Genomic DNA, 14,745 nt, shown 5'->3' on the forward strand with positions numbered 1-14,745 from the left:
ACTTCAGTCTGGTTAGATCCTGAGAAAACCCAATTGAGCCCTGCGTGGACTTCTGACTTACAGAACTGTAGGATAATAAATAGCTGTTGCTTTAAACTGCTAAATTTGTGGTGATTTGTTTATATAGCAATACAAAAATAAGACAGCCATACTCCTAAATTCTTATGCACTCTTGATTTTACAAGTGTTAATGGAAAGTTCACAGAAAACAGCTAACCCCCCATTCCTTTTTCAAATAGTTTTTACTTTGTTGACTGAACTATCAAGAGCTTGCCTTTGTCCAGTCATGCCACCAGAAATGCAAATCAATTTTCCTTATGCTTAGAATCAACTAGACCACAACCCCTACATGTATAAGACATATCCTAATTTCAGAGACATTAAAGTATGAAATAAAAATAAATCTTAGGATCAGTAACATAAAGAAATACATTTCTAGGAGGCTAGATAAAATGTGAACTGTAGTTCATTGAAGCTCTGAAGGTTCCACCTCCTCTTTAGCATTCTTGAAGAGCGACAGAAAAAAAGTATCATCTGCTTTCCACTATGCATATTAGTGAATAATACTCCTTAATTCACCTTGAAAGTTGACATGAGACAACTGCAAGTGAAATAGCTATAGAATATGAAATACATTTGCTTATAGTGAAATGTGTATAATATCAATAAGGTATATGGAGAGAGAGTTATAAAGTAGGAAACAGTATCAAGGATTTTTTAAAAAATATACAATTTTATTATTTTATATGTATGTATCCCTTCAAAATATACTGTAGTCACATGATTAAATCTTATACATCAATGAAAATGAATGACAACTATATACAACACAATGAATCTTAGAAACATAACGAAGGGTGAAAAAAATAAGATCCCCATAGGCTACTATACAGTCAGATACCACTTTCATAAAGCTCAAAAAGGAACAAAACTAAAAATGTCACTTCAGGGTGAGATACATATTTCAGGTCTTTCTACATGTGACAAAACTATTAAAAAGAGGGAGCAGAGGGATAGAGACAGGAGAGGAGCTCAAATAAATAAATGCAACAAATGGGTAATGTTCTATTTCCTAAATTAGGAGATGAATTATTATGCTTGATAATTTATATACATGTCACATCCTTTTGTAAGTAAAAAATTACATTAAAACAAGTGTAAAATTATGCATAAAGTGTGGACAAAATTTATATTCAAAAGGTTGCTTTTTAAACTATGCTTATCAGCCAGGGTTCCATTCTTAATTATAGTAAATTCAGGTTAATTTTAACAAAAAGTGACATTAGCAAAAGCTAGTAAGTAATCCTCAGGATCTCTGGATACCCTGAAAACAAGATTTAGAGGCTATATAACCTCTATAATCACTTCAGATAATAGCTTCAGTGAAGACCCCACTGTCTCACTGTTGGGCAGAGACACTGCAGCTTACACCATGGACTTTGCTGACACTGGATACTGAGTGTTGTCAGTGGAGCTATTTTTTTGTTGCTTTTCTGTGGAGCTGGATGTAGAAGCTGGTGTTGTATATCACTGCCTTTACTCAAAGAATTCTGCATAGCTCTCCCTCTTTCTATCACAAACTTTTAAGGCAGAGGTGTCTTCCCTGGCTTCAAAGGGGCTGGGAAAACAAGTATCTGACACTTTAAAATTTGTCAGGAGGGAGTAAGGTGCTGCCTCATTAGGTGATAGGTTCCCTAACTATAGTATGAGTTAGGATAATGGGCAGCCAGAAGAGAGATGACAGGTATCTTCTGCAGCCCATTCCTTGGCCATTCAACATCAACACAATGGTTAAAAACTATTCAGTGTAAAGACTGTTGTTAGCTGCTTTCTTAATACTCTTTCCTAACAGAATACTGATTTTATCTGGGGCAGCTATGTACCCAGCCTCCTTTGCTGTTAGAAGTTAACAATTTAACAGGTCAGGCAAATAAGACAAAGGAAACTATCTGGATTTCTGGGAAAGCTTTGCTTTTCCTCATAAAAGAGAGTAGGTATAGATGGCATAGGCTATTTCTCCCCTCCTTTTTTTTTTCCTGCTTTCAAACATGGACATGACTTCTGGCACAGCAGCAACCTTCCGACAACATGAAAATAGCATGAAAGATGAAAAATATGCTAATGAGGCATTTGAAAGACAGAACCACACCATTTCCTGTATGTAGTTAGTATTGCTAAGCTCTGATTAAACACTGTTCCTTTCAGTTGCACACACACACTGGAAAACAGATGACAATTAGGTCTCATTACTGAAAGTGAAAGTGAAGTTGCTCACTCATGTCTGACTCTGCGACTCCATGGACTATAGCCCACCAGGCTCCTCCATCCATGGAATTTTCCAGGAAAGGGTAATGGAGTCGGTTACTATTTCCTTGTCCAGGCTTAAATTATTAAATTCATGATATTTTCTAATATGTGGGCTGTGGTGTTTCTTTTGCACTATTAATAAAAGTAGATTTTGCTTATTAAGAACCACTTGAATTCTGAAGAGTATTTGGCATTTAAAGGAACTTAATGGTTAAGAATATGTTTCAAGTCTGCATTTAAATCTTGGTTTCTGTTTGAATAACCTCCTTGTGTACCTGAGTATCTTTAAGATGAAGTACAACTGGAAATGGAGATTTTACAATAACTAGAAAGGACCCAGCTTTCTAGTTCTCCTACTCATTTTTGTCTCTCAGTTCAGTTCAATCAGTTGCGTCCGACTCTTTGCGACCCCATGGACTGCAGGATGCCAGGCGTCCCTGTCCATCAACAACTCTTGGAGTTTACTCAAACTCATGTCCATTGAGTTGGTGATGCCATCCAACCTTCTCATCCTTTGTCGTCCCCTTCTCCTGCCTTCAATCTTTCCCAGCTGCTGTTGCTGCTGCTAAGTCGCTTCAGTTGTGTCCTACTCTGTGGGACCCCATTGATGGCAGCCGACCAGGCTCTGCCATCCCTGGGATTCTCCAGGCAAGAACACTGGAGTGGGTTGCCATTTCCTTCTCCAATGCATGAAAGTGAAAAGTGAAAGTTAAGTCGCTCAGTAAGTGTCTGACTCTTCGTGACCCCATGGACTGCAGCCTATCTGGCTCCTCCATCCATGGGATTTTCCAGGCAAGAGTACTGGAGAGGGTTGCCATTGCCTTCTCCATCTTTTCCAGCATCAGGGTCATTTCCAGTGACTCAGTTCTTTGCATCACGTGGCCAAAGTATTGGAGTTTCAGCTTCAGCATGAGTCCTTCCAATGAATACTCAGGACTGATCTCCTTGAGGTTTGATCTTGCAGTTCAAGGGACTCTCAAGAGTCTTCTCTAACACCACAGTTCAAAAGCATCAATTCTTCAGAGCTCAGCTTTCTTTATAGTCTATCTCTCACATCCATACATGACTACTGGAAAAACCACAGCTTTGACTAGACGGACCTTTGTTGGCAAAGTAATGTCTCTGCTTTTTTAATATGCTGTCTAGGTTGGTCATAACTTTCCTTCCAAGGAGTAAGTGTCTTTTAATTTCATGGCTGCAATCACCATCTGCAGTGATTTTGGAGCCCCCCAAAATATAGTCTGCTGCTGTTTCCACCGTTTCCCCATCTATTTGCCATGAAGTGATGGGACCAGATGCCATGATATTAGTTTTCTGAATGTTGAGTTTTAAGCCAACTTTTTCACTCTCCTCTTTCACTTTCATCAAGAGGCTTTTTAGTTCTTTTTCACTTTCTGCCATAAGGGTGGTGTCACCTGCATATCTGAGGTTATTGATATTTCTCCCAGCAATCTTGATTCCAGCTTGTGCTTCTTCCAGCCCAGGGTTCCTCATGATGTACTCTGCATATTAAGTTAAATAAGCAGGGTGACAATATACAGCCTTGACGTACTCCTTTCCCTATTTGGAACCAGTCTGTTGTTCCATGTCTAGTTCTAACTGTTGCTTCCTGACCTGCATACAGATTTCTCAAGAGGCAAGTCAGGTGGTCTGGTATTTCCATTTCTTGAAGAATTTTCCACAGTTTGTTGTGATTCACACAATCAAAGGCTTTGGCATAGTCAATAAAGCCAAAGTAGATGTTTTTCTGGAACTCTCCTGCTTTTTCAATGATCCAACAGAGGTTGGCAATTTGATCTCTGGTTCCTCTGCCTTTTCTAAATCCAGCTTGAACCTCTGGAAGTTCATGGTTCATGTACTATTGAAACCTGGCTTGGAGAATTTTGAGCATTACTTTTCTAGCGGGTGAGATGACTGCAATTGTTCAGTAGTTTGAACATTGCTTTTCTTTGGGATTGGAATGAAACTGACTTTTTCCAGTCCTGTGGTCACTGCTGAGTTTTCCAAATTTGCTGGCAGATTGAGTGCAGCACTTTCACAGCATCATCTTTTAGGATTTGAAATAGCTCAGCTGGAAATCCATCACCTCCACTAGCTTTGTTGTAGTGATGCTTCCTAAGGCTCACTTGACTTTGCATTCCAGGATGTCTGGTTCTAGGTGAGTGATCATATCACTGTGATTATCTGGGTCATGAAGATCTTTTTTGTATAGTTCTTCTGTGTATTCTTGCCACCTCTTCTTAATATCTTTTGTTTCTGTTAGGTCCATACCATTTCTGTCCTTTATTGTGCCCATTTTGCATGAAATGTTCCCTTGGTATCTCTAATTTTCTTGGAGAGATCTCTAGTCTTTCCCATTGGATTGTTTTCCTCCATTTCTCTGCACTGATCACTGAGGAAGGCTTTCTTATCTCTCCTTGCTATTCTTTGGAACTCTGCATTCAAATGGGTATATCTTTCCTTTACTCCTTTGCCTTTAACTTCTCTTCTTTTCACAGCTATTTGTAAGGCCTCCTCAAACAACTTTGCCTTCTTCTTGGGGATGGTCTTGATCCCCGCCTTCTGTACAATGTCATGAACCTCCATCCATATTTGTTCAGGCACTCTATCAGATGTAATCCCTTCAATCTATTTCTCACTTTCACTGTATAATCATACGGGATTTGATTTAGGTCATATCTGAATGGTCTAGTGGTTTTCCCTACTTTCTTCAATTTAAGTCTGAATTTGGCAATAAGGAGTTCATGGTCTGAGCCACAGTCAGCTCCCGGTCTTGTTTTTGCTGACTGTAGAGAGCTTCTCCATCTTTGGTGCAAAGAATATAATCAAACTGATTTCAGTGTTGACCATCTGGTGATGTCTATGTGTAGAGTCTTCTCTTGTGTTGTTGGAAGACAGCATTTGCTATGACCAGTGCGTTCTTTTGACAGAACTCTATTAGCCTTTGCTCTGCTTCATTCTGTACTCCAAGACCAAATTTGCCTGTTACTCCAGGTGTTTCTTGACTTCCTACTTTTGCATTCCAGTCTCCTATAATGAAAAGAACATCTTTTTTTTGGGTGTTAGTTCTAGAAGGTCTTGCAGGTTTTCATAGAACCATTCTACCTCAGCTTCTTCAGCATTCAGCATTATTTTGTCTCTATAGGATTCTCAACTTGTAAATAGTTCCTCCTCTGTACTCAATACATCCTTTAATTTTCACATTTGCCTCCTCTACCAGATTTTTCTTTGAAAACACTCAATTTTTTTGTCAATTAGTTTGACATTCTCAAACTAATGTCCTTAGAAGGTATCTGGGATGATCATTAAAATACGAATTCCTAGATTCCATCCCCAAACTTCTATTTTAGGCCAGTGAACCACATTTTGAGGAACACTGAAATAGACTTTCAATGTTTGAATCAAATTATGCATATGATAGTAATAATTTATGGACAGAGGAGCTTCACAGGCTACAGTCAATGGTGTCACAAAGAGTCAGACATAACTAATGACTAACACACAATAAAAGTAGGTATCAATAATACTTAATTTTCAAGATACTTTCAAACTGTTTTTACATTTTGACTTGTAATCATGTAACTTATGATTTCTAACTATGAGGACATCTCTAACACCATTTCAGAAATAACTATTTTTGGTTATACTAACTATAATGTGATAATAAGGAAGTTCTTATGAAAAGCCCTAATTGACAGGTTGCTATATAAGTGAAAAATAAATCTTTGCACTTTCTAATAATTTGACTTATTACTGAGTTATATTAGCTGTTATTCTCAAAATGAGTTTTTATTAGAAAAGGTAAGTTTGTACTAAAATTTGGAAACCAGTCAAGTTCCTTCATCAACTGCAAAGTAAGCTTTCATACTCAAACCAAAGTCAAGAACATTCTTTCTCCTCTTTAACTACACACTATTTTCATAGTATTAACACCAGCTAGTTTGAGTGAACTCCGGGAGCTGGTGATGGACAGGGAGGCCTGGCGTGCTGTGATTCATGGGGTCGCAAAGAGTCGGACACGACTGAGCGACTGAACTGAACTGAACTGAGGCTCTATATTATATAGGGTCTAGAGAGCTGTTGAGACTCAAGCTTCAAGTTTTTGATTTGCCAAGGGAAAAGTGAGCACTTAGATTTATCCTGATATCTGAGATGTAAAGAACTCTACAAACATCTCTAAAGGGACACAGAGCAGATAAAGGGATACTATGTTATATTTTAATGGGTCATTTGATTTATCATTTTCACCAAAAATTGGCCATGGCAGCTAACAAATGGCATTTTTCTGCCTCCTGAATGGAACTGGTGGACACGATGGCACTTAGGGCATACACTTCAAGGTAAATGACCAGACTAAATGTTTATATACTCTTAGGAAATGAGATAAGAACACCCACACTTTGGATGGAAATGTTTTTCAAATTGTTTGCAAGACTCTGAACAGAAATTTGACAAATTAAAAAATGATATACACCAATTCGTTACAGTCCACCACTGTAGGCAAAGTCTGTTAGTATTACTGGGATTAGACGCTTTTAGGATATCTTGAATAAAATCTGTTGTTTTAATTGGTGTTAATTCTTTATGGCACTACAAAAGAAAGTTTACACCACTCAAAGCACTAACAAAATCTTTCTAATGATGTGTCTGTCCCATGCAGTATAATGCTTAGGGTAACTGGGAAATATTGACAGATTTAGCATTCATTATTTCAATCATTTGGAGGCAAACCTAAATTGATAGTATTACATGAATAATTTATAAATTTGAAATATGAGTAAACTGAGATGGGGGAATGAAATGACGAGTAAGCCTAGCTGATCACTTAGCATTTGACTCTCAACACAGCTTTCAGAAATAAAATAAACTCTCATTAAGTGATAAAACTTTGCTTCCTTGTGAAAAGTGGATCTTAAGAAAAAGCCAACTACTAGTACTAGTGATGAAAGACATCCAAACAAGTGATGGTTCTTAATTACATAATGGAAGTTATATCTAAAATAAACTGTAGAATATAGTCCCTATAACTATGATGTGAATAAACCTATTATATATTCTTCACACTGGATAAACTATCCAAGTTGAAGATTTCCAAGTAGGACAAAACTGAAGAATTGACTAATAATATCTAACAGAATAAATAAAATTTACTTTCAGCATCTGAACAAGCACATGTATGTGCATAAACATACACAGGACAAATTTTTCAACATTCTGTGAACAATACAATGGTTATACCACCACTGGGAAAAACAGATGACTTACTTTCACGTATATTTTGTGGGGACTAGCAATAGGTTCTCTCAAGAGTAAAGGCACCAGGCCATAAGGTGCCAACTCTTAGCACCAGAGAGACTTAAAACTTCATAAAAGGTGAATGAAGTTACAAATTAGAGAATCTATGTTACAAATTAGAGAATCTGCCAATCAGCTTCTGTGGAGTTGTATTATTTTTCTCAAATGGAAAAAAATCCAGGTTTATGCCAAAAAGACTTAAAAAGATAATCTGTGTTTAAGATTTTTTAGAATTGCAATTTATAATCTGATATAAAATAACACTGCTGGCTTATAACAAAATGCTATAAGTTTCAGAGATATGAAAGAACAAAAATGAACTGAAAACACAGTTTATATAAATCAAGGTCCCAGAAATGAAAATTAGTCTCTTACAGAAAGGGATAGTGAAACTCAGTGTGTACTTTTACTAACACACCTTAAAACTATTTTGTGGACAGCCACTTTTGACTGTAGATTGTAAACTGCCACTTGATACATTTAATCAACATTAAATCAAGTCTGAGGCAAGACACTGAACGTAATAACTTCCTTCCTTGATAAACAACCTCCAGGAATTATTCAGAAGTTGAATTATTTGATGGCTTGGGAAGCAGTGTCCACTGAGCTTTCCTTCCTGACCTGAAGAGACTCACTGCTGATGGACAATAATTCTCGAAGTTCCTTATTTTCAAGCTGGAAAATAAAAAAAAGTGTATGTTCATTTCAGGTATTCTGTCAAACCATATCAGAACCCATTGTTTGCGGCTTGAAACAGAAAGTATATTATTTTACTTTTAAAAGTTTTAAAGAAACAAAAGAACTGAGAAGTTCCTAAAACTCTACTTATTTATTCAGTTAAAAAATATTTACTGAGTAATTTCCACATGCCATGTGTTAAGACTACACATGGAAAAAACAGGGTCCCACTCCACTAGAGGAATTCACTGCTTATCAAAATCGTTATGGTTCCCACAAGTTTTACTATTGTTTCTTCTATCTTTCAAAGTCCTAATAATATTTTCATTCTGCTTAACCTTCTCTCCTAGATGTCCCATCGTTTTGTAGAAAGGAAGGAAAGGGGGAGAAGAATTACTGGGCACATAGTCAGGTACCACATGGGTGTCTTACACATATTATCTGATACAATATGTAGGGTAGGTACCACTGCCTACATCCATGTTCTCTTTGAGATGAGGACAATGGCTCCCAAAAGTCCAAAAACCTGCCCATACTCAAGATAACCTGGATGTGGTACTGCTGGTCTCAAACCGATGGCCACATTTTTTCCACTTAAAGTATTAAGTAAGACTTGTCTCACATTTCCTTAGGGCTGTTTCCATAACTGAAGTAAATTAGGGATGGCATAGACAAGGTCATTCTATCATTTTAACTAACTCCTATCCTAGTTGGGTCTTTGCCACTCCCCTTGATTCCCAGATACGGCAGTTTGCAATCTTCATCCTTATTCTCTGCAGGAATTCTGGTAAACCACAGCATTTTCAGGTTTCACCAAGACATACCCTGTATCTCTCCCCTAGCATTTACATACCATTTCATACCAAAAAAAAGTTATTAGTCTTATTGCTATCATTAGACTCTGAGGAGGGACCCTGTCTTTTTCTCTCTGGTAATTTTCAAAGGGCCCATGGCAGAATTTGTAATAAGGAACATTCAAATCATCTATTGTAATGTTTCTCTTTAACAACTGTATGGGCACACTAACACTCCAGGCCTTTCTTTGTAAATTATTTCCATTTTAATCAAAACATTACATGAAAACAGCTTTAAAAAAAAATCAAGACTTTAAAATAAAAATTGATTTTTTAAAAAGCAAGACTACAAGACCTGTAAAATAGTCTGCAGTCCCTCAGCTTTGTTTTCCAAAGGCAACCACTTTTAATATTTTTATCTATTTCTTTTGGTGTTTACGTCCATAATTCTAAATAATATGTCTTGTACTGCTATTTCCTGATCATCAAGTTTAAACAGTATGTATCTGAGTTCTTCTTACAGCAAATGAGGGACTTTAGCTCACATGTAATCTGTCCCTTCCACTCCCTTTACCCTCTCAGTATGATTTATCAATTTCTAGCCAATAAGCATTTTCATTGTTTGCCTCTGATTACATTTCCTTTCTTCAAAAGGGTATGGATGATGTTTTAATTTTAAATCAGACCACAAAGGAAACATCAATATAGTGCAGTAATATACAATGATGGCATACCTTTCAGACTCTGAAAACTCCCTAAGATATTGTGAACATAAAATACCAATAAGCTTACCTCTAATTGTGCTAGTTTTTCCTGAATCTTACAAAACTGGTCATCATCCATTTGAACTGCTTTCCTCATCACTTCTCCCATTTCACAGATTCTGTCAATCTGATTCTCAATTTCCTGTGAAGATATTCAGAATAAAAAACTGAAAAAGTCATTTTTTTTAGCAGATATGAAGTTCATGAGAACATGTGTATTATGATGTTAAAAATTCATTTAATCTGTGGTACAGAGGTTACAGGAATTTCACTACAATCTAAGTCCTCAGAGGTAAAGCCATAATAAACTTATCTTGTGATATTCACAGATAATTCATTTTCAGAAGACTGATTCTAGTCTAATCATCCACTAGACGTTGGATGCTATCTCTAAATGGCTGTTTAACTTAAATTTAAATACTTTTATTGGCAGGAAGTTTGCCACATTCCAAGGTATCTTATTCTATCTTTGGACATATCTCTTAGCAAGTTTTTCATATAAGCTAAATTCTGTCTTCTTCAAGGATCAGGTTTTTCTCCTTTGGACCACAGATGAAAGCCATTCACATATTTAAAAGATCCCTGTTCCCTATGACCTTAGTTAGTTAAACTCATTAAAATGCTTTCAATGGAATCTGAGATGAAACTTATCTTCCATAAATTCCACTGCAGCAAATAGTCAGGTGTCAATCCATTAATTTAGGATTAAATAATATAGTACACGCAACGTACAAAGACAACTCTAAAGCACTCTACAAACTGAAGAACAATTACTGTGTCTCCCAAATTACACCATAAGCAACGAAAGTACAGAAACTATGCCGTATTTTTTTAAAAACCGTACTTCTCTCTCCTAACAACAGAGTATGATCCTATGTTTAGCATGACTCCCTGCTATGTGCCAAGTACTATGTTAGGGATAAAAGATAAATTCATGCCCCTTACAAGCAAAGAGCTTACAGTTTAGTGAAACGTACCATAATAACAACTCAAGTATTTACTGAATACCTTTAACACTAACAGGCTTCCCTTGTGGCTCAGCTGGTAAAGAATCTGCCTGCAAGGCCCTTAACCCCCTTTTCTCTACTCATATCTTTGCAAAGCTATACTAAAACCTACAGCAAATGTGGCAAACATGAAAGGAAAACAAGCTTACTTCAAAAGCAAGCACATGATCTAAAACAATGTCAAGATTTCAATTCATTTAGAATTTATGCATCAACGTTTCTTACTGCAGAGTGAGACTGGTGAGCTTTCAGGACCGGTTCAGCATCCGCTGCTTTTTTAGCAACCATTAATTGTAACATCTGTTTTCGGTATTTGCTCATGATGAGTTCCAAAGCATCCTGGTGTTCCTCCAAGGAAACCCATAGCTCTATCAAAAAACAAAATAACTTGGCAGTGATGTCTGAGAGACCTCCTAAAGCCAAATTCAAACAGCTGGATTTTATGACATGCTGTGAAATATTATGAACCCAAAGATGTAAATTGGTGTTTAAGTCCACAAAACTCAACAGTCATGGACTATGTGAAAAATATCTTTCCAGGCAGCAGCAGCAAAATCTGCTAGAAACAACATGGGATGTGGCATCAGAAGACATGAGTTTAAGTTCAATTCTGTGAATTACTAGATTACTACTCTTAAATCATGTAACCTCTCTGAGCCTATTTCTTATTTGCCTTGTAATAATAAAAACCTGGCTTGTCTACTTCAAAATGAACATATGAGAATACATATATGTATTGCATGATATATGTGAAAGCCCTTTGTAAATTTATATACAAATAACTATTCATACTACTATCATTAACAATATATTCACCAAGCCCAAGAATATACACCAGAGGATTGAATTTAGCTCTTCCACCTTGCATAAGAACATAAAAATCCCTTCAATCTTAGCTTCAATGTTTATTTAAATTAGTATTTAAACATTAAATCTTAAGCCCTTGAGGATATTAACTCTTCTGTTAGGCAACCCTCCGTCTCCAGACATCTAACAAGCCATGCAATAATAATTCAACTCTATTAAGCACCTCTTGGATAAGCTGCGTTTAAATACAAAATCAGTCAGATGACCTTGAAAAGAGTAATGTAATAAACTTTACTGCTACTGGGTCAGCACAGGCTATGGCAACCCATTCCAGTATTCTTGCCTGGAGAATCCCATGGATAGAGGAGAGGGTCCCAAGAGTCGGACACGACTTAGTGACTAACCACCACCACAGCATGTGCACTTTTGTGACTTGTCATTTTTGCAAGAACTTTTGAAATATTATTGGATATAAGAAAATCATTACACACAAAAAGGCCTGACTAACCTCTGTTTTCCTGCTGCAAGTCTCTAATCTGTGTATTCTCTTGGGACAGCAGAATGTGAGGTTTGTATTTGGACATGTCCTTTATATCGGATGCATCCTCTTGATACTGGACAAACAAGAGACAAACGAATCGCGCCGTAAACATAACAGCTGCAGATGCAACTGAAGAGGTAGGAGGCAGAACTCCAGGGCAGCACCGGCACCCCGACCCCACACAAAGGTCTCACCGCCACCCTCTGGGACCAGGAAAAACCCCAAGCCGAGTTTCCACTTTGCCTCATCCTCCACCCCTCAAGTGCCCAGAACCCGAGGGCGCGGGCCCGTACCCTCTGCCTGACCTGGTCCGGAAGCGCTGTCCCCGCCTCCCGCATAGCGGCTACCCGCCGGTGCAGAGCCGCCGACTGATCCACTAGTGACTCGGCGGCCGCATCGTGCTCCCTCAGCCTCTCCAATAGAGTCTTAGCGTCTGTCAGAATTTTCTCGATGGTGCAGCTCATAGCGGCCCCAGGACCGCAGTCAGAACACCGCTCACCTGTGCCAAGGACTCGGCGCGTCCCTGAGCTAGTCTCAGCTTCACAGACGTCACTTCCGGGCACGTTTAAAAGGCGCCTCGGCGGTAGCCGCGTTATGCGCTTGCGCAGTGGCAGCCCCGGTGGCTGGTGACCGTCTTTAACCTGTGGCTTCCCCGCATCCTCGCCATGTGCAAGAGCCCCAGAGGCCTGCCCTTGCCACGCCTTTGGTTTCCTGTTTCCACTGACTGGTGGTCAAGTTGTGTTAAGGCTGGGCTAGTCTTGAGTTTCTCCTGTTCCTACTGGTTTTGATTGATGTGGATTGTTCTTATCACCGTTTAAAATTTTTTTCTTTTAAATGTGGTAAACACGCTTTAAATTTATCATTTTAACCAACAGTATTAAGTACATTCAAGTTGCTGTGCAGCCATCACTACCATGCATCTGCAGAATTCTTTTCATTTTGCAAAACTGAAGACTTGAGAGTCTCTTGGACTGCAAGGAGATCAAATCAGTCAATCTTAAAGGAAATCAGCCCTGACTGTTCATTGGAAGGACTGATGATGAAGCTCAAGCTCAAGTACTTTGGCCACCTGCTGCTAAGAACCGATTCACTGAAAAAGACTCTGATGCTCAGAAAAGTTGAGGGCGGGAGGAAAAGGGGATGACAGAGGATAAGATGGTTGGATAGCTTCACTGATTCAATGAATGTGAATTTGAGCAAACTCTGGGAGATGGGAAGGACTGGAAAGCCTGGTGTGCTTCAGTCCATGGGGTTTCAAAGAGTGGAAAGCTACTTAGCGACTAACCACAACAGCATTAGACTTTAACTCCTTATTCTGCCTTCTTCTCAGCCCTTGGCAACCATTCTTCTACTTTCTATGAATTTAACTACATTAGATACCTCATACAAGTGGAATCATAGAAATCATAATTGTCATTTTTGTGAATGGCTTATTTCACTTGTCATAATGTCCTCAAGGTTCATCCATGCAAGGAGAAATTCCTTTCTTGTTAAGACTGGCTAATATTCATATACATGTGTGTGCATATGTGTAGACTTCCATGGTGGCTCAGTGGTAAAGAATGTGCCTGCCAGTGCAGGAGATTTTCATGTTCTATCCCTGGGTCAGGAAGATCCCATAGAGGAGGAACTGGCAACCCACTCCACTATTCTTGCCTGGAGAATCCCATGGACAGAGGAGCCTAGTGGGCTACAACCCATGGGGTCTCAAAGAGTTGGACATGACTCAACAATGACAGCTACTGATGGACCCTTGGGTAGCCTTCATCTTTTTGCTGTTGTGACTAATGCTGTTATGAACACATGTATAAATATCTGTTTGAATCCCTCCTTTAAATTCTTTTGAGAATTATATCCAGAAGTGGAATCACTGGGACATGTGGTAATTCTATTTTTAAATTTTTGAGGAATGACCAAGCTGTTTTCCACAGTGGCTGCGTCATTTTACATTTTTACCAGCAGTACATAAGGGTTTCAATTTCTTCACGTCTTTACATACACTTGTTATTTTCTGTTTTCTTCAATAGCCATTTTAATGGGTGTGAGGTAGAGTCATTGTTTGCTTACTTTTTTTCTATTTTAGCTCAATTATTAATTGAAAATAAATTTAGCCAGAACAGCAATGAGTTGTGCTATTATATTGAGTTACGTTTACCTTGTCCAGCTTGTGTGTCAAGCTTTGTTCTTTTTCATTGATTACTTTATTACTGTAAATATTTTTGAAAAATCTTGTTTCAGGCACTGTTTAGAGTCTGGAAATACAGCAGAGAATGACACAAGGTCTTGACCCTTAGGGAGTTTGTGTTCTAATGGGAGAAAGAGTTCACACTCTTATAAATAGTTGAAGGTAATAACAGAAGGAGGAGCCCAGTGCAAGGGGCAGGAGTGCCATGGCAGCAGTGAGAGGTCAGAGAAGGGGGTTGGAGAGGAGAATTGACTTTTTACCTTTGTATTCTCAGTATATTCTGGAAGAAAATCTGCCTACCACACCTCCTATAGATAATACGGCTGGCCCACTTACCCCACTGTTGCAGAATTTGCAAACAATATTT

At 38.2% G+C, this 14,745-nt stretch overlaps 1 protein-coding gene across 2 annotated transcripts; it reads right to left on the minus strand.

Annotated features, from left to right (window-relative positions):
• Positions 1 to 711: 711 nt before the first annotated feature.
• SIKE1 (suppressor of IKBKE 1) lies at positions 712 to 12,742 on the minus strand. 2 transcript variants are annotated; one of them, XM_055402584.2, is made up of 5 exons: positions 12,499 to 12,742; positions 12,161 to 12,266; positions 11,071 to 11,213; positions 9,867 to 9,980; positions 712 to 8,277 (listed from the first exon to the last, which is right to left on the minus strand). In XM_055402584.2, the coding sequence occupies exons 1-5, from the start codon at positions 12,655 to 12,657 to the stop codon at positions 8,176 to 8,178; spliced, it is 624 nt and encodes a 207-aa protein (XP_055258559.1). In that variant the 5' UTR covers positions 12,658 to 12,742; the 3' UTR covers positions 712 to 8,175. The 2 variants fall into 2 exon arrangements, with proteins under 2 accessions (XP_055258559.1, XP_055258558.1); XM_055402583.2 differs by having other exon boundaries at positions 12,487 to 12,742.
• Between the last annotated feature and the right edge of the window lie 2,003 nt (positions 12,743 to 14,745).

The sequence above is a fragment of the Moschus berezovskii genome, chromosome 4 (genome assembly GCF_049115385.1).
Source record: "Moschus berezovskii isolate FMDL1 chromosome 4, NW_MosBer_1.0, whole genome shotgun sequence".
Classification (NCBI taxonomy): Eukaryota; Metazoa; Chordata; class Mammalia; order Artiodactyla; family Moschidae; genus Moschus; species Moschus berezovskii.